This window comes from Lissotriton vulgaris, chromosome 7, assembly GCF_964263255.1.
Source record: "Lissotriton vulgaris chromosome 7, aLisVul1.2, whole genome shotgun sequence".
NCBI lineage: Eukaryota > Metazoa > Chordata > Amphibia > Caudata > Salamandridae > Lissotriton > Lissotriton vulgaris.
In genome coordinates, this window is record NC_141695.1 from 794909427 (window position 1) to 794929867 (window position 20441).

The 20441-nt window shown below is 46.4% G+C and overlaps 1 protein-coding gene across 1 annotated transcript in view; it reads right to left on the reverse strand.

Annotated features, from left to right (window-relative positions):
• Positions 1 to 936: 936 nt before the first annotated feature.
• Positions 937 to 20441, reverse strand: part of CCDC40 (coiled-coil domain 40 molecular ruler complex subunit) — a 762745-nt gene continuing 743240 nt past the window's right edge. The window contains exons 20-21 of the mRNA XM_086931053.1: positions 12237 to 12395; positions 937 to 2032 (exon numbers count right to left, since the gene is read on the reverse strand). Coding sequence (XP_086787179.1) covers positions 1772 to 2032; positions 12237 to 12395 — 420 coding nt within the window. The 3' untranslated portion in view covers positions 937 to 1771. The remainder of the gene's footprint in view (positions 2033 to 12236; positions 12396 to 20441) is intronic.

The following is a 20441-nucleotide window of genomic DNA, read 5'->3' on the forward strand; positions in this document are numbered from 1 at the left end:
GGAGGAGAAGCCAGCAAGGCCTGCAAAGCCGCCGCATATGTCGCCATCTGGGCTGTAGTCACCTCCACACTGGGAAACAGCGGATAGGGGGACGACACACGGGCCGCACCACCTGTGGAGAGCTGGCGCCCCCATTAGGCCGAGAACCAGCCCTCGGGGACAAACTGCGACACTTACCGACAGGTGAGCGACGCTCTTGCGGCCTGGGAGAGGAATGATGTCCAAGGCGGAGGCGAAGCTTCCGAAAACCCTCCGCAGGGGCCGGGCATGGTGACGACGCCGACTTCAGCAGAGAGAAGTTTCCTCCGGCGCTCCAGCCGGAACTTCGGTTTCATCTGCTGGCACGCCTCACAATCAGTGGAATCGTGGTGTTTCCCCAAACACCACATGCAGATGAGGTGAGGATCCGTCGCCGACATCTGGCGCGCACAAGACGAGCACGTCTTAAAGCCCAAAGGCATTGGCACACTGTTCCCACACACAACTCAATAAGCGAAAGAGAAAGGCCTGAACAGGTCCGGAGCATGATCCGTATCCACGTTGCACGCAGAAAAGGAAAAAACTGACGTAGGTTCGCCGGGGTGGGACTTATGTGACCTCGTTGACGTAACGTACGCGGACAACGCCTGGGTGGAGTCGCGTGATGCCGTCCCCCCGGCGCGCAGGGATGCTGTGGCAAAAGTTTTCCGGAACCAGTCTCACGCCTGGGGATAATTCTACGTTAAGGAATCTGGGGCTAGTAGTCTCTATTAGATATAACCTTTCTCAATAAATAAGTCAGGTCTACTGGTTTTACTGTAACTTTTCATAATAAACAGATCTATCTAGCTTACAGCCTTGGTCATTGTTTTGCCACCATAAACAACAAAGCTATGCGGTATTTAGCCTAAGCTTTCACACATAGCAACCAGAAAAGAAGAAACCTCAAGCTTATTTAATTATATAGGAGAAGATATTTATTAGGGCATTTGTGTGTCCTTAAGGGGCAGGCTGTGTACATTAGAGGCATGTGTGTGACTGAAAGATCAAACAAAGCAGCTTTGCTTGATAAGGAGACTGGCTCAAGCAGCTAGACACTGCTTGGATGATAAGCACTATTTCTGTGAAAGCAGACCGCTTTTGACAGATCAAAAGTTGTACGCAGATAAACGAACATCTGGGCGGAGCGACAGTCCCTCTCTGTAGCGCTCCTAAAAGCTCTTGGGGAGTTTGTTTTTTGCACAACGGTAAAGGTACCACCCGTCAAACCTTTTTCGACTTTGACAGGAACTGCCATGACAGTGTTTCCTGTCAATGTCGTGAATTGTCCATGGGGCCAGCGGACATCTCTAAAATTGGCTGGGCGAAGGTCTCTTACGACTGTGAAGGTAATGTCCTCCACGATCCCGGGCCAATATACTCTGTCTGCCAAACTCTAAATCAGGCCCTAAGATTTCTTTGCTTTTAGAAAATGAACAGTTTGAAACAGGTCTACCTCACAACTTCTACTATTCCTATCTGGCAGATGCTGGTGCAGAGGGATGACAATTAACAGGGTGAACATTTATCTCTGAGTGACTGAGTTTCCATATACCCAGAGTCAGAAACTGTCTTTGCACATTCTGTTTATTAATACATTAGACATTTATTTTGTCCTTGTATTTTATAGAACATTCGTGTTTTTGTAACCAGAACTCTGTGTAAAATAAAAGATGAAACTACATTTGCATCGAAAGTTCCATGGGCATCTTCTCCAAGGAGCATCTCTCAGCACATGTCATCTGCATAACGCCTACTGAGTTCTCTCAGTGTCCTGTGGGGCACCAAGTCTGGCCTCCAGAGCCAGGCTCACCTTCCGCAGGGCTCCTTGAAACTGTGGATACTCCTGCTGGATTTGGTGCACAATGGTGCTGATGTTGTGCATACGGCTCTCCTGCTTCTGCTGCTCACAGTCCAGGCTTTGCTCGCTGCGGCACAGAGGTGTGTATTTACCATCCTTCACCGCCTGCAGGTGCTTCTGGCGGGTCTGGTGCGCGATTATCTCCAGGAGGTTCTGATGGGTGATAGACAAAAGGGAGCAGTTACCAGGCAAGCCAGCAGCATAAAAAACCAGCTAAAAAGAGCGTCTTTTAACATCTGCTTGTCAAAAAAAGACCTACATGTTGCATTAAATCACATAACTAAGTTACAATTTAAATCAGGCAGGTATCTGGCTGAGGTGTGAAAAGAGGGCAATAATAAGCACAAGAACTATAGAAACATAATTCTTTATTTACATGCACATGATAATTAGGTTGCTATATAACAAAGGGCCAGATGTACGTCAGTAATCGCTTGAAATGACCAAATAGCAAATATTTATGATTTGCTATTTGTTAATCGCAAACACCAATGTACAAAAGTGCCTTTGACTCATTCTGCGATTCCCAATGGGTCGCAAATATACCTCCTTCATGAATATTAATGAAGTAGGTTTCGGTTTGCGACCCATTGGGAATCGCAACAATCACAGGGATGGTGGCCTGCTGGGGTCACCAGATCACCATGTCTGTGATTGCTTCTAAATAAAGCAATCTTTTTTTTAAATGCAGCCCGTTTTCCATAAAGGAAAATTGGATGATTTTTTTTGTTTTATTAAAAGTTCTCTTTTCATTTTTTTTAAGAGTAGGCAGTAAGTTTTCTTTTCGTTTTTTTACAGTAGGCACCTGCTCTTAAATGTTTTTTGCAAACATTTACAAAGGGGAAGGGATCCCCTGTGAACCTCTTTCCATTTGTGAATACGTTACCCACCAAGTTGATGGCAAAAGAAGACAGCACAATTTGTCATGGAGAGTACACAAAAAGAGACCATTTGTCATATAAAAATACACATCCGTGTTAAAGACATGTAAAGACTGGAAGTCGATAAACTGTGCCTAATTTAATATCTGTAGTTCCAGCCACCACACGGATTGTGTATTCAAACGTCGATGCGTTTCGATGGTAAATTCCAATTAGACCATCTTTTTCAAGACCCAATTATAACTCCCTTAACACCGGTATGTTGCCAGTACTAGGTCAAATGCCTCGTATTCTGTGCTAAAATGTTCAACTGCTACCTGTGGCCATTAGACTAATAAGGGCTGTCTTCTTTTTGTGTATTTTCCTTATTTTTATTATCTGTTATCTTGATGAGTTGCCATAAATGTATTGATTTTGCTGTTTAGGAAAGCTTTGTCAAATCCATATATGAACTTGAAATTCACATAATTTTTAAATGTAATTCTTTTAATCTTGTTTTTAATGAGTAAATGACTTTGAGATTTTTTGTATGTTTTTAATAATAAAAAATAGATATATTTTCTATTTCTTATGTTTTGGCCTTGGGTCTGCAACTAGACTCCCCTGTGTGAGTTGATGTGAGTATAAGCGGATGAGCGTCTGTTTGTGAGTGGTATATGCAATTTAGCAATCCAAAGGAAGCCTTCTTTTTCAATTGTTTTTAACCAGTCAACTGGATTATAGTATTATCCAGAAAAGATACGTAATATCTAAGAACTGCCTTAGGTTAGCCCCAGCCTGAGGGCTAGTCTGCCCTGGTAGCACTACCTAACCAGGGTGGGGAGAGGTGGCAAATGATGAAGCATGTCACATTATGTGAGTGAGCGATCCTCGTCCAATTCTTGGAATTGCCAATAAACTGGGCGTGAAGTATGTAGTGGGGGCAGGGATGTCAACACATCCCGTCCTCAGGTTTCGCTAAATAGCAAACTGGTGATAAACATTGGGGTGTCACACGATTCTTTGTGTTTTGATGAGTGACTACTGGCAGGCGTGAGCCCTCTAATGCCTTGTACCTATCCTCTTGTGTGATATAATAGTTTAATCTGTTAAGACATGTATCCCAACGACAGGCGTATATAGTTTTAGTCGAGGGACGCCTGGATGCCAAGATGACATCAACAACCTCCGGAGAATGTCAATGGTGTTCAGCTGTCATTGCTCAATCTCTGGAGATGAAGGTGGAGATTATGAATCTCTGGGTCTATAACCCTGATGTGCTGCTGTGACAGTAGGTCCTTCCCAAAGGGGTACCTGATTGGAGGACAGATGCTCAAGCTCAGGAGTTTTGGATACTATGCTCTCCATGCCCAATCCGGGGCCACTAGGATGTATTTGGCCTGGTCGTTCTTGAACTTCTTTAGAACACAAGCAGGAGTGGTATAGGCAGAAAGGCATATGGGAGTCTTGAGATCCACTTGAGGCACAACGCATCTCTGAGCAAGAGATCCTTGGAAACAAACTCCAGCATGCAGAGGTGCAGACATTGTATGTTCTTGGAAATGATTAACAGATGGAGCTACGGTTCTCCCCATTTGCGGAAGAGACCCTGCGCCACCTCCAGGTGTAACTGCCACACGTGATCTGCTTGATCCGGCTGAGCTTATCTGCCCTGCCAATCAATGATACTGCCTAGTGGCTCACCATTAGGAAAATTCCTTGGTGGTTCAGTCAGTTCCAAAGGCACAAGGCCTCCTGGCACATGGCCCATGACCCTACAACGCCTTGTTTGTTGCAGTACCAAAAGGCATGTGTGTTGTCCGTGAGCACCTGCACCTGCCTCCCCTTGATGGATGGAACAAAGGCTTTGAACACCAGGCAGATCACCCTCAGCATCAGAAGGTTAATAGAGGGCTGAGACACTGCCTGAGACCAGAAGCTTCTGATCTCCACCTCTCCAAGATTGCCACCCCCAAACCAGCCACCACTGTCAGCGCTGGGTGGCGAAGAGAAAGGGTTCTGCTGCTGACCTAAGCGAGGACCAGCAACCACCATTGTAAATATTTTGCAGTCTCCTCCGAAGACTGAATGTCGTCGTAGAGGTCCCCTTGATGTTGGGCCCACTTCAGATCCCAATTAAGAGTTTGCATATGCCATCCGGCATGCTCGACCAGAAGGATGAAGGAGACCATCAGTTCCAGCAGCCTCAGAGTCGACCTCACTGAAATCTAGGACCAAGGCTGAAAAATTGGAATCATAGGTTGAATGTCCTGGACTCCCTGTCCTAGGGGAAAGGCACAAAACCGAACTGCATCCAGGATGGCTCCGATGAAGAGAGCATCTGAGAGGAGGACGGGAGTGACTTGGGCATGCTGATAGTGAACCATAGAGATGACAATTAGTTCGCCATTGTCTGAAGGTGGTTGATGACTGCCTGGGTTGAGGATGTCTTCAACAGCCAGCCGTCGAGGTAGGGGTAGACGGACACCCTGACCTCCGAAAATGTGCTGCTACCACCGCCATCACTATTGCAAACACTTGAGGGACACTAGTGAGACCAAAGGGGAGCACATCAAACTGAAACTGCTCCTGTCCCACCATAAACCATAGGTAATGCCAGAAGACTGGCAGCATGGATATATGGAAATAAGCATCCTGTGGTCCAAGGCTACCACCTAGTCTCTAGAGTCAGGAGTGGGCAAGACCTGCACCTGTGTGAGCATTTTTAATTTTTCCTTCCGGAGGAAGGCATTGAGACGGCGCATGTCTAAAATAGGCCTTCGTCATTTTTCAGCACCAGGTTGTAGTAGGAGTAACAACCATGTCCTACTTCTGGCACAGGCACCCTCTCAATAGGGCTGGCACTTCCTGCTGCAGGGGAGGGCATAGCCTTTTAGAACAATTTGCAGGACCCACCTGTCTGATGTTATGATGTTAAGGCCTGCGAACCCAGCTAAACCAATCAGATCCTGATTCTCATAGGGTGGCCGTGCTCCACTAAGGGCAAGCTAAAGAGGTTTTGCAGGAAGGGAGGTATTGGACTGGACGGCTTGTTGACCTTGGCTGCATGGGCAGTGGGCATGACAGCTGCAACAACAAATCTGTTGGGTGCCATGTTGGGGTTGGTTGGCAGTATGGGGTACCTCTGCCAAAACCATGAAAGGAGCGGTAGGGCTGATGTGGCTGACAAGGTGGAGTGGAGAAGCACAAAAAGGCATGCCAAGGTCCTGCCCTCCTTGAACTACTCAAGAGCGGAGTATGCTTTGCCCACTAAGCAGGCGAGTCCCGCCAAACGTTATGTCCATGAGAGACAGCTGGACATCGCCTGGAAAACCAGTAAACCACAGCCAGGCATGCATTGAATGGCAACACTGGTGCCCATGACCTGCCAGATGGAATCAGTGGTGTCCAAGCCACAATGAATCATGAACTTAGCAGCATCTTGCCCATCATGAATGGTCTGGGCAAGGGCAGATCGGAGCTCTGTCAGTAATTGAGCCACTAAGTCTCAAATGGCAAGGCAATAGTGCCCCTGTATGTAGCTGGTATTCAGTGACTTTAGCGCATAGCTGGTGGACGAAAATACTTATTTGCCAAAGATTTCAACATGCTTGACACTCTATTAGAGTAGTAGTTGGGAACATGCTGGGGTTAGTATTGCACCACCATGCTGGGGTTAGTATTGCACCACCAAGCACTCGGGGAACAGATGCCAAGATAAAAATGCGGGATCACCTGGGGAAGGGCAATGGTGCAGCGCAATTTGGCAGTTGACTGGTGGACCAGAGCAAGGTCTGGACCATGCCCCCAATAAGGTGTCTGTAAGGGCCTCATTAAATTGTAGAAGGGGCTTAGAAGATATTTGAAGTGGCTAGAGAACTTCTGACAATACATTAGTCAGTGGAGAAGTGTGGCTCAATGGTTAGAGTGGCAGACCCTGATGCAGAGGTCTGGCCCAGGACCAGGGTTCAATTCCCGCCTCAGCGGGTCTTGGGCTCAATTTCCTCAGACCTGATAATTCTCACCTTGGTTGCCAATTCTAATCATGGGTCCCACTCTGCAACTCTGGGCAATAGCTTGCTTAATCTCCACAACGGCCCCAACAGCGCTGGGATGCCTGGCTTCACCAGGAAGGGTTCCACAGCAGTATGCGTACAGCGCCAGGAAACCCCGGTTGGGGTATAAGTACGCTTTACAAATTCATTAAAATTCATTAGCCTCTGTACGCATTACTAGGACGTAGGAAGCGGACTCCTCTGTCGCTGCCCCAGAGGGTGACATTATCTGTTTCAGGGGAGGTAACAAGACCACTAGCCTCCTGAAAGTCATCATATCAATTGTTGTCTTGATAGGGCTGAGCGAACCCATCACCTGCGTCATAATCATTACATGAGTCAATACCAAAAAGTGAATGTAGGGTGTGTTGTCTTCCCTGTGGAGGCGGCACAACAAGTGGAGGAAAAGGTGCCTCAACTGTCATCAAGTGCAGTTATGTGAAGTCAGACTGGTGCAGAGTCAGACAGTACTATGGGAAGCTCGTCCGGCGTCAATGGATTTGGTGCCAGGGTCGACGCCCCAGGTACTGGCTTGGATCATGGTGCCAGAGGTGTCAGAACAAACTTGGATGGTCTAACTGGCACCGAGGGCAAACTTGCCTGTGGTACTCCAGGTGAAGGCCTCTCAGCTCCTTGGGGCTTGAAGGTGCGCCAGAGGGAGTCAGCAGGAATTCAAATAGCAGGAGCTTCTTGATCTGTTGTGGAGAGGCAGACAGCCTCATAAACTTGGGCTGTGCCGGAAGAGGTTGCAGGATCAGCTCTGAAGTCAGCTGACTCAGGGAGCGAGAACAAGATCTATAGTGTGCATGATCAGGTGAATACAAGTGGCGGCAAGGTGCAGAGTCACGCTTTGATTTCTTATGTTTATTTTTAGTTTTACCTGAAAATGTGGATTGAGATGAAAAATGGCCCCAAGAATGGCTTTGACAACTCCTGGAGCACGAACAGGACTGTGACTGAACCTTAGAACTGGACCGTGACTTAGAGCGGTCTCTGCGGTAAGTCATTTTCTGCGTGCCATTCTAAGTTTTCGCCTTACGGTCCTGGATGGCTTTGGATTGATTGGCCCACAGAGGATGTGGGCCCTTAAGTCATGACCCGACCCTGACATCAGAGACACACCTGATGGAGATCAGTCACAGACATTTGCTTGCTAGTGTCTGTACGGGTTTAAAACCTGTTGTTTTAGGGGTTGATATCCATTGCACACTGCGAAAATGTGGTGCAATACTGAAGTAAACTGTCTTAGGGAAGAGAGAGAGCTCCGGGTCTGCAGCTGGTGGCGTGAAAAGAATTGAACTGACCAACGCGCGGGAGTGGTGCCTATATAAGCTCTGCATGTCATTACGGAGCAGAACAGAGTCGGTGAAGAGCCGCACAATGCCACCTACCTGAGCATAGAGGTGTTTCTGGAAAGTTTCTGAATCTGAATCAAGTCTAACGCCTGCGGAGTATTCAAAAGGTGAGGAATCTGCAGCTATAGCCTCTATCAGAAGTTGTTAAATAACATACTCTAAATATTACTACATGTATATCAGTCATTTTCATAGTGTTCAAGATAAGTGATATTTAATGTGACCTGTAATGTCATTTATGATGTTTCTAAATGCTTCTGCAACCTTAAGGATGAGGTCATGAGCATTGAATGTGGTGTACAAGTTATGGTTTTCATACCTGTTGAGCGAGGTATGGCTTCACCGGTTCCATTAGGGTACATGGACTGTTTACAAAAAGATTCCCGTTTGGGAATGCAAATGCAGGGATGTCCGTCTGATGCTCTTTACAAGCCACTATTCTTGCATTTGTAGCCAATCACCGGGGCCAGAAACAGCGAGTTGCCTAATTAATTTCCATTAGGCAGGTAGTCCTCCCCTTCGCGTGCTCCGAATACCAGCTGCAAAAAGTTGGTGCGCAATTTGCAACCACTTTTTGCAACCAGTCTCTTGGTACATCTGCCCCAAATTCCCTGCAAACGTTTTGCATTTGTTTAATGCTATTATGAGCCTTTTTTCTTTTAAAAACATTTCCATTTTAGCTAATGTTGTCAGCTTTGTTATGTACTTTATCTTAGATTTTATCAGTACCGAATTGATGATTTGGCCAGTGCACCACGTAGAAAGGTAAACTAGGAATTTCAAGTTAGTTATTTTCATATGTTATTACAAAGGCAATGATGCATGCTGGTCTTAGTAGTTCACAACTTTCTTTGTGTTGTACTTTGATTTTCTCTTTCAGTTCATGCTACCAACCGCTATTGTATGCAACTTCAAGACATCCCATAACAGCAAATGCACAATTTAGGCTTCAATGAACACCTAGGCGCTGATTACGAGCCAAGTCACGTGGAATTACCGTATGTAGTTCTCTGCCTCATCACTGGACTTGATTTTAACAGGTGGAAATTCTGGCCAGAAAATGTGAATAAGGCGTTGGCTGCAAGAGCAGCAGCAACACCCTATCTCCCGGTCCCTGACAAACGATTTGCCAAATGTATTCATCCCTTTCCTTCTCCTATCCTCCCATCCCCATCTTCCTCCACTCCCGCCCTGTGTCATTACCCAGTGCTCTCATTTACCACCAACTCACAGCAGGGGTGGTAAATGGAAGCGTTAAACCCCTCAGAAAGAATAGGTAACACCATATGGAATTCTGCATTGTAATTCGTTGTTTGCATAGTTAGCCATTGCAAATTCCAAGGCGTCTAACTTATAAAAAGCAAAATTCCATGAGGAGGTAATGTCTGGTAACAATAAATCCAGCCACTGGGAATTTCCGCATTGAATATGCCTTTTCATATTCAGGGCCCTAGTGGTGGTGCTTCTTTGACTGAAAGAAAAGGTGTTGAAAGTCCTGAACCAGTGCAAGCCCGAAGGCAGCAAAGGCTGACAACGCTTTTCACACAACCAAGGTGGAACAACCAAAAAGATGGCAGGAGGAAGGCCTTTTACCTCCTAAGTCACAAAGGCTGTTCCTGGGGCCTCGGAGCAGGGGGCGAATGTGTAAAGCAATGCAATGACAAATGGGGACAGCCAGCGGTTGCAGTACACAGTGTTCCGTTCACAGTTTAGCACCTGCTGCAGTTTACAGTAAATGGGCCCCTGCCAGGTGGGGATGCGCGTAGACACAGCGAATACCATCAGCTGAGATAATAAGGGCGCGAAGAGCTGCTGCCCAGTATTGCGAGGAGACGACAAGTAAATTATACTGAGACAGACCCCCCAGGATATAGCGGCATGGATTAGCAAATTTAGCTGCACAAAAATGGAAATTTTGCGGCACAAATGTGGAAATTTAGCGGCAATTTTGTGGCATTTTATTTGGCCATTTTTCCTACAACAAACACAGATATCTTCGTTTTTTTAGTTATTTAACAACATGAAGCTGTGTATGTATACTAATGTAAGCATTCCTCCATAGAAACACTCTTGATTGTGGGTTTAAGTAATTCCCTTTTCCTACAGCTTGACAGTTACACAAAATGAATGTCCACAATGTAGTGGTAAAGCTCTGGTTTAGGGGTTACTTTTTGTTAAAACCTCCTGAACTCCTACTTGCATATACTGGGAATTTTTGGAAGACGAAAAATGACAGAATTAACTGCACAAGATGCGTTTTTTTCAAGAAATTATTTTTTTACATGTTCAGTCAGCCCTGACTCTTAAGAATTCAAGAAAAGGAATTCTGGGACTTGTAGTTTTTTTAAATAAAAGGATGAGCTCAGAATCCCGACATACTAAACGCTGATGGAGCTCAATCGTGTCATGATGAGGCGACTTAGCAGCTGTTTTTGTTCCTAGGAGGACTGCACAAATTGTTGCAGCGCGGTTTGGGGGACTCAGTGCTCCTGTGACAGAAAGGCTGGAAAAAGCTGCATTCTTGTGGCCTTTCAGCAGTCTGTGAAGTCAGTCTGGGGCAATTTTCTTTTGAAAACGCTTACATGTAAAGGAAGCCTCGCACGGGGCGATGGACAGGACTGAGACGGATGGCCCACCTGAGCGTTTCCAGGTTGATGCACAATGTCTGACACTCATTCGATGGGGGCGGGGTGCTTTGAAATGCACCAGGCCAAGGCCTGGAGCCCGGCGCCCTTTGATGGGCCGGACCAGTGCTCTAACGCCAGTATTAGCATATCAGTGAGAGGATCGCCGGGGGCCGATATAGATCAGGACGGGCCGAGCTGGGCGAGGGGAGAAGTGGGGCCGGTGATAATTGAGTGTCAGCCGCTGTCTGCGCTGTCCCGGTGGCACCAGCAGCCTTTGACTTGCTAATTCTGCCCAGCGTCTGCCTGCAGCTTCTCCTGCCCCCCTCACTCCGATCGGATGGCTGGGGTTGGGGGTTATTGATTACAGGAGCATACGGTATGTGTCTTCTGTGCACGTGGAAAGAGTTTTTTTTTTATGTTACAACGTGACGTTTCTTTCTCTGTCTGTCTGTAACCACAGTCAGACCCCGAGGATATAGCGGCTTTTGTCAAAATGCCGCGATTTCTACAAAAGTGCGCTGTCTGCGCTGTCCCGGTGGCACCAGCAGCCTTTGACTTGCTAATTCTGCCCAGCGTGTGCCTGCAGCTTCTCCTGCCCCCCTCACTCCGATTGGCTGGCTGGGGGTGGGGGTTATTGATCACAGGAGCATACGGTATGTGTCTTCTGTGCACGTGGAAAGAGTTTTTTTTTTATGTTACAACGTGACGTTTCTTTCTCTGTCTGTCTGTAACCACAGTCAGACCCCCAGGATATAGCGGCTTTTGTCAAAATGCCGCGATTTCTACAAAAGTGCTGATTTCGCGGGCACTTTTGCAAAAATTGCGGCATTTTTACAAAAGTGCCGATTTCGCAGCAAGTCTGACTGAGAGGAGGAAATGCAGGCAGTAACTTAACACTGGTGGTCGCAGGAAAACGGGAGACTGGGCATGATATTGAGGGTAGAGGTGAGAAGTGCTTCATAATTACACACATCTACACAGAAGAACAACACAAGCAACCACTAATTCGTTATGGGTTCCTGAGTACCATGCTACTCGCCAACAAAGCACTTCAACACCTCATCAGGGGTAGCAAGCGCTATACAAATGCTAACCTTTATACCTCTTCTACCCTTTCGCTTTCCTTCTCAATCCAAATAACTAACCTATCCACCACTCAAATTACTTTCCTGTTTTCACTATACTAATTCACCACTAACCCTTCATGGGTTATGTTGCCGAAAAAGCGCTTCGACGCCTCGTCTGGGGTAGTAAGCGCTATATAAATGCAATTACAATACAATACAATTATCTCTCGAAAGCGGCCTCCTCAGAGGAGTCCTGGGACAGCGCTAACCCAGGTGCGCATGCGTACACAGCGGTACACCCCAGGTGCGCATGCGTACAGGGAGGGCTAACCCCCCCCCCCCCCTCCCCCATTTCCCTCACCCACCCTTCACAGCAGGCTAGTGGCGCTGTACCTGTCGCTTCTTCTCCAGCAGCCTCTCGCACTCTGCGTCCAGGGCATCGCTGTTGGACTGAAGGCTGGCACTGCGGAGCTGCTTCTCCTGGAGGGCGTCGCTGAGGGATTTCTGGCAGTCCTGCAGCTCATGGATGGTCCCGTCACAATCTTCGGCATTCTAAGATCAGCAGAGGGAGACAGTGTGAACCTTTCATGGCTTGAGAAGCGAACAACCCTCATGGTTCTCGGACCTTTCATTCTATCCCAAGCGATATTGTACTGGCGGGTCACAGGCATCACACCCAGTGTCATCTTAAGGATTTTGGACTCTCTTTGCATTTTATAACACATTTCAACTAATTCAAGCCCTATGTTGCCTACAAATATTGAATTATAAGTTAAAGTTGAGATGGAGATATGTACAGATGTGAGCTACAAAGAAAGTTCACTGTACCCGGGGTCACCTTCCCTGGGCAATTGCTCACCTTGGCCATGCCTTAAAACGTCTTTACTCACATTTTAGGATGCTACTTTACAATTAGTGAAGCCTATTTCAAAGTAGGACATCCTGACTGACCTGGAAGGCTGGGGGATGGGGAGAGATAGGCATGATTATATATACTCTACGGGTGGTCTGCTAATTTCGTTTGATTTCAGTTTATAACATGTTGCTCCATTAACCTTGGTTATTTTTTTTTTGTACATTTTGGAGTACTGACCCATGTGTCACTAGGGAAACTGTTTTATAATTGTAGATTTCTTGGGAACTCCTTAAAGCTCAGGGTTCTTTCCCACCACCCACTGTAAGGATTCCTCATTAAGTCTAGTCCGTTAACCCCTTTATCCTTTAACAACAGACTGTATATCTCTGGATCTTTCAGCATCCGCCCTTAGCCCGGAAGCCTATGCTGTGTCTATAAACAGGGCGGGCCGCCATTATCTTTTCAGGTAAACATGCAGTTACGTCACTGGCATACTAACACCTGTCAGGGTGACAAGCCTGCACAATCGGATATGTCACAGTAGGCAGCAAATAGCAGCTGGTTCTAAGTACCACGCAGGGTGTAGGCATGCGAAATCTCTGCAGAATACAATTCCGTCCAAGCGGGAAGCAATGCTCAGAGGGGTCAGCACCTGCTGCATAGATCGACTCTACACTGCGGTTTACGGATCGAAATCAAAGACTATGGGGTAGGGTTATGTGGTACTGAACAGGTCGGTTTCATACGGGGCAGCTCTGTGTTATGCTGGGCAGGCAGTCAAGTGGCATTTAGCACACCGCTGTGTATTTATTAACACAATATAGTGCTGCGTTTTACCAGGGAAACACCGTCAATCAGGTCAACACCATCATGCCTGGAAGTGCCCGGTCACACTTTACAAAACAGCGTAATATTAGATTGCATCGCGTTGAGCAGCACTTACGTTACATACGGTATGAAGAAAGCCAGCGCTGTTATGTTGGTGGAAGCTGTCACCCTCAGCAGCGCTGTGTCATATTCAACTGGGCTCCATCATATCTGACAACGGCCCTCAGTACGAGTGACACTGGATAATACCCGTTATCAGCCCCACAGCACAGCATTGAGCCTTACTGTGCTGTGTACTATAAATCAGCAGCACTGTTAGGTTGCACGGTGCTGAGCCATACTGTGACATACTGGTAAGCACTGTGTATTATAAATCAGCAGCACGGTTATGTTGTACAGCGCTGAGCCCTACTTTGCAAAGCTGCGACATACTGGGCAGCACTGTGTACTGTAGATCAGCAGTACTGTTATGTTACACAGTGCTGAGCCATACTGTGACATACTAGGCAGCACTGTGTATTACAGATCAGCAGCACTGTAAGGTTGCACAGCACTGAGTCCAACTGTGCAATGTTGTGACATACTGAGCAGCACTGTGTACTATAAATCAGCAGCACTGTTAAGTTGCACAGCAATAAGCCATACTGTGCAATACTGTGACATACTGAGCAGCACTGTGTACTATAGACCAACAGCACTGTTAGTATACACAGTGCTGAGTCATACTGTGACATACTGGGCACCACTGTGTATTATAGATCAGCAGCACTGTTAGGTTCCACAGCGCTGAGCACTACTGTGCAATGCTGTGACATACTGGACAGCACTGTGTATATAGATCAGCAGCACAGTTAGGGTGCCCAGCACTGAGCCATACTGTGCAATACTGTGACATACTGGACAGCACTGTGTACTATAGACCAGCAGCACTGTTAGGTTACATAGTGCTGACTCATACTGTGACATACTGGGTAGCACTGTGTACTATGGACCAGCAGCACTGTTAGGTTACAGAGTGCTGAGTCATACTGTGACATACTGGGCAGCACTGCGTATTGCAGATCAGCAGCACTGTTAGGTTACAGAGTGCTGAGTCATACTGTGACATACTGGGCAGCACTGCGTATTGCAGATCAGCAGCACTGTTAGGTTACAGAGTGCTGAGTCATACTGTGACATCCTGCACTGTGTACTATAGACCAGCAGTACGGTTAGGTTACAGAGTGCTGAGTCATACTGTGACAAACTGGGCAGCACTGCGTATTGCAGATCAGCAGCACTGTTAGGTTATAGAGTGCTGAGTCACACTGTGACATAGGGGGCAGCACTGCATATTGCAGATCAGCAGCACTGTTAGGTTACAGAGTGCTGAGTCATACTGTGACATCCTGCACTGTGTACTATAGACCAGCAGTACGGTTAGGTTACAGAGTGCTGAGTCATACTGTGACAAACTGGGCAGCACTGCGTATTGCAGATCAGCAGCACTGTTAGGTTATAGAGTGCTGAGTCACACTGTGACATAGGGGGCAGCACTGCATATTGCAGATCAGCAGCACTGTTAGGTTACAGAGTGCTGAGTCATACTGTGACATACTGGGCAGCACTGCGTATTGCAGATCAGCAGCACTGTGCTATGTTATATTCCGACCTAGCATTTGATGCAGCGATTCTATTACCGTATTATTTTCAGAATGCTGATGACCTGTTCACTGGCACAGGTACTGTGAGGAGAACTAGGTGCATACTAATAGGCACATACGTTACTAATGGGTGCCTACATTTCTAATGGGTGCCTACATTTATAATATGTGCCTACATTTCTAATGGGTGCCTGCAATTATAATATGTGCCTACATTTCTAATGGGTGCATACATTCCTAATGGGTGATGCATTTATAATATGTGTCTACATTCCTAATGGGTGATGCATTTATAATATGTGCCTACATTTCTAATGGGTGCAAACATTCCTAATGGGTGATACATTTCTAATGGGTGCCTACATTACTAATGGGCGCATACATTTCTAATTGTTGTCCTCAGCGCCGAGACACCGTTTTTGGTATTTGTGCGCTTTATAAATAGCATTATCATTATCATTATCATCATTATTATTATCTAATGGGCACCTACATTTCTAATGGGCGCATACATTTCTAATGGGCGCCTACATTTCTAATGGGCGCCTACATTTCTAATGGGGGCATACATTTCTAATGGGCGCATATATTTTTAATGGGTGCATACATTTCTAATGGGCGAATATATTTTTAATGGGTGCATACATTTCAAATGAAATCAATGAAATGAAATGAAATTTGATTTGTAGAGCGCATGGCTGCCCGAAAGCGTCCCAGCGCTTGCTTAGGGAACCCGTCCTGGTCTTCCCCTGCGAGATAACCCATTACTGGGCATCCCCAAGGTGAAAGCCAGGCATCCCGCTGCGAGGGGCCGTTGTGGAGATTAAGCAAGCTATTGCCCAGAGTTACAGAGTGGGACTCCATGATTGGAATAGGCAACGAGGCGAGAATTGTCATTCCGGGGAAATTTGAGCCCAAGACCCGCCGAGGCGGGGAATTGAACCCTGGTCCGGGCCAGAACTCTGCATCAGGGTCTGCCGCTCCAACCACTTGAGCCACACTTCTCCACTGGGCGCATTCATTTCTAATGGACGCATACATTGCTAATGGGCGCATACATTTCTAATGGGCGCATACACTGCTAATGGGCGCATACATTTCTAATGGGCGCCTACATTTCTAATGGGCGCATACATTTCTAATGGGCGCCTACATTTCTAATGGGCGCATACATTTCTAATGGGCGCATGCATTTCTAATGGGCGCATGCATTTCTAATGGGCGCATGCATTTCTAATGGGCGCATACATTTCTAATGGGCGCATGCATTTCTAATGGGCGCATACATTTCTAATGGACGCCAACATTTTTAATGGGCGCACACATTTCTAATGGGCGTATATATTTCTAATGGGCGCATACATTGCTAATGGGCGCATGCATTTCTAATGGGCGCATACATTGCTTATGGGCACATACATTGCTAACGACTGCATACATTTCTAATGGGCGCATACATTGCTAATGAAAAGGATGGTGCAGTGAGCTAAAAAACGGTGTTGGATCTAGCCCTGATCTCTTGACTGGGTGAGAGTATTCTGTTTAATTCAGAGACTCTGTCCCTCACCACCCCTTGTTGTAAATATTTTTGTCCACCCTAAGCGTGGAAGGGTATACTCAGATGTGAGTCCCTTGCTCATTGCACCATCAGGATTCAAGCAAGCCGGGCCGAAGAGGCTGAAATGCCAGAAACCGGTCCCCGGTAGCTTGTTTCCTTCCCAGTGTAAGAATTGGCTTTTGTAGTTTGGTTTGCCCTGTTCCCATCATGCACTGGGACAGGAACAGACTAATTTGCATACAGCCAGGTTCTGAAACTGGGATGGTGCAGTGAGCTAAAAAACGGTGTTGGATCTAGCCCTGATCTCTTGACTGGGTGAGAGTATTCTGTTTAATTCAGAGACTCTGTCCCTCACCACCCCTTGTTGTAAATATACATTGCTAATGGGCGCATGCATTTCTAATGGGCGCATACATTTCTAACAGGCGCATACATTGCTTATGGGCACATACATTGCTAACGACTGCATACATTTCTAATGGGCGCATACATTGCTAATGGGCGCATACATTTCTAATGGGCGCCAACATTTTTAATGGGCGCATACATTTCTAATGGGCGTATATATTTCTAATGGGCGCATACATTGCTAATGGGCGCATGCATTTCTAATGGGCGCATACATTTCTAACAGGCGCATACATTGCTTATGGGCACATACATTGCTAACGACTGCATACATTTCTAAAGGGCGCATACATTTCTAATGGGCGCATACATTTCTAATGGGCGCATACATTTCTAATGGGTGCATGCTTTTCTTGCTGCAATGCAACACTGCTTCTGGATATAGAGGAGCACCTTAAGGTATTGGATTATTCAATGATTTGTCCCCTGAAAATGCCCTTCTTTACAGGTTTAAAACATTAGAGTTATGGAGTTAACGTGTTTTGATCTTCCTTTCCAGAGTTTAACCCGTTGGCTGCGCTGAACGTTCCGCGCCAGTGCGAACCTTCTAAGAAACGGGCGGGTCCGCGTTGGCCAACGGACGTGCGCAGCACTACCGAGGTAGTGCTCGCGGCGGCCGTTGGCCGACAGCAGCAGCCAACGGGTGAATACGATTTGTTGTACTCTTGGACTGAGGTCAAACACTGACATTTTGGGCCTGATGTAAATAGCCTGGTCTTGTAAAACAGTTGCTCTGTTTGCATAGCGACTGACTTGCAAACTGAAGCTTACTTTGTGCTGAGAAGGATGCACTGACCTTTTGTAGAGCAAAGTGGTCTTTCTGTAGGATTCACAGGTTTGTGGCATTAATATTAAGGAAGCCCCTCTTAACAACAGGGCTGAGGACATGGATGGAGACTTGCGAGATCCTGCATTCCAAATCGCCATCTTACTCGAGTCTCGAATCCCTAACGGATTACAATCAGAAACAAACTAACATGATGCAAAGGGCAGTAGGCAGGGTTGGATTGGGATGCAAAATAGGCCTGGGCACCCTAAAAAAAGTGACCCATATTTGCGGATTGCACCTTTTCGAAGAACACTGCTTCATGTTCTAAGTATTATAAGCACAAAAAAGCTCTCTTCAGTGGAGGGCAAGGCTCGGCTAGCAAAAAGAAGTCACAGATGGATGTTCTTGCAATCCTACGTCCAGTTGACCCCACAGGAGTACCTAATTCTACCATTCACTGCACGAACAAAATGAAGTTTTTTAAAGTTAAGAATGGGAGTCATCAACCTGCTGGTCCACTTGCCAAAATGGAAAAGAGCCCATGGTCAGGAACACTGCAGACTTTGCGGGAACCACAAAGAAGACATAATACACATTCTATGTCTCTGTCCAAACCTGCTGAACGAAAGACGGTCCCTCCTGAGGAAACTCTGGAACACAAACATGATTAGATCGTGAAGAGCAGCAGTTTTGGCTTGCTTTGACCCTTGGAACACCAAATTAAACTGTGCCCTAGTAAGGTTTTTGTAACAAGCAGAAAAAAACTTTGTAAGGGGACCCAAGTATGCAAATCTTCAGCAGCATAATTACTAGGCTAGTTCCAACTGCCACCGTACTGTATAACGGACATGAACTTTAGCTCTTTTTTTTACAAGTATATTTTGATATATTTTAATAATCTTCATAACGCATATGATCTTATATTCTCTTTTACATGCATTTCTTGATATATATTTTTTTTATTCTGTAACTTGCAAAGGTTTTTTTAATCAAGCAATAAAGTTAATTTACCTTACTAAGTATTATAAAAAAGAAGATTGGGAGCGGCGTTGTCTAAAAGAGATTATCTTCACTGGAAAAAAAAAATGCAAATGCTGCCAGCACTCTTTGTGCACACTGGCGAACCACACCTGAATATAAGTGATGCTACTTATGCTCAGGCTTAATCTCCATACATTAGTGGGCCGGCCCAGCAAGAGACTGGGAATGACACCTCCGCCCCCTTGGTAAAAGGGAGGTAACAGAGGCCCATCTGCACATGAAAGGCTGCTCAGGCAACCACTGGCTGCTGGCAGCATCTGAACAGAACAGCCACAACCCAAATCGACCTCTAGGCCAGCGGCGGCTCCTCCGCTATGGGGGAGGAACTTCGACCCCCCTGCCAGCAATCTGAAAAATATGAAAAATTAAATGATATAATAAAACAGGTCAAAAACTTGTTTTTTTACTGTATTATATTTCTTGAGACAAGTCTTGGGGATGGGGCCAAGTTGATGACAGGCTGGCGGGAGTGGTGGGCTCTGCCTTCACTGTGCATGTGGGTTTGGCCGGCTGTCTTAAACCTGACAATCCCATATGCACAGTGAAGCTCTCTCCAACCGCGGCTGCATTGCCGGGTTGGAGAGAGCTTCCAGTCTGGGAGCGAAAATCATCGGCGCTCAGGCAAATCCTGAAGCTGCTCTCACCCATGAGAGCAGCTTCAGGATTGGCCTCCGAGCAATCTGGGAGCCGAGCAGAAGAGCACGCCCCTGGAGGGCGTCAGGTAAATTGTTTATTATTTATTTTTTGTCTCCGTACTCCCCCAAACCCCTTCCACGCAACACCTCTTTTCCCTGATACGAGCCGCTCCTGCTCCACACTGCCCTGAAAAGCGGCCCACAGTTGAAACTCAGATACCGGCCTACTGTTTGAGTGCCCTCCTTACCAGTCCAACCCTGACAGTAGGGGTTCATGCAGCTATGTGTTCTGCCCAATACCCACAACTCATATTGATCTCACTTTTTTTCGATTGTCTGCGTCCAATCAGTGGTGTGCAATCAGTTGCAAACCATCGTTACACGCCACATAGACACAGATCAACTGGAAGGAAGGACGCTCACTTCTCAAAGAATCACAGGTTTGCAAAGTGTACAACATGACTCATACAAACAGCTGCAAATCTCGATCTGCCTTTGATATATCAACTTTGAACCTTACAGTTTAAAGTCTGTGATTCTACAAATTGCAGGATATACTGCCACAAAATCCTGTAGCAACTGACCCCCTTGTGTAGAATTTCGATACGAAAAAAAACCCTTTGTGTTTCTGCAGGCGCTGTCCATATTTAGACTTACTGACACGTGACCATTCGAGTACTTCAAAATGGGGGTGTTGCCCTTTTGAACCTCTGAGGGTGGGTATCAGTTGTCAAAGTGGGTTTTTCAATTTAATAGAATCCGTTTCCCTACTTTTTTATTAAACAAATGTGTCCCAGGATGACAGAAATAATCAAGGCTATCGAGATGTCTCAGCCCTTCCTGGCATTTCTGGGACGGGT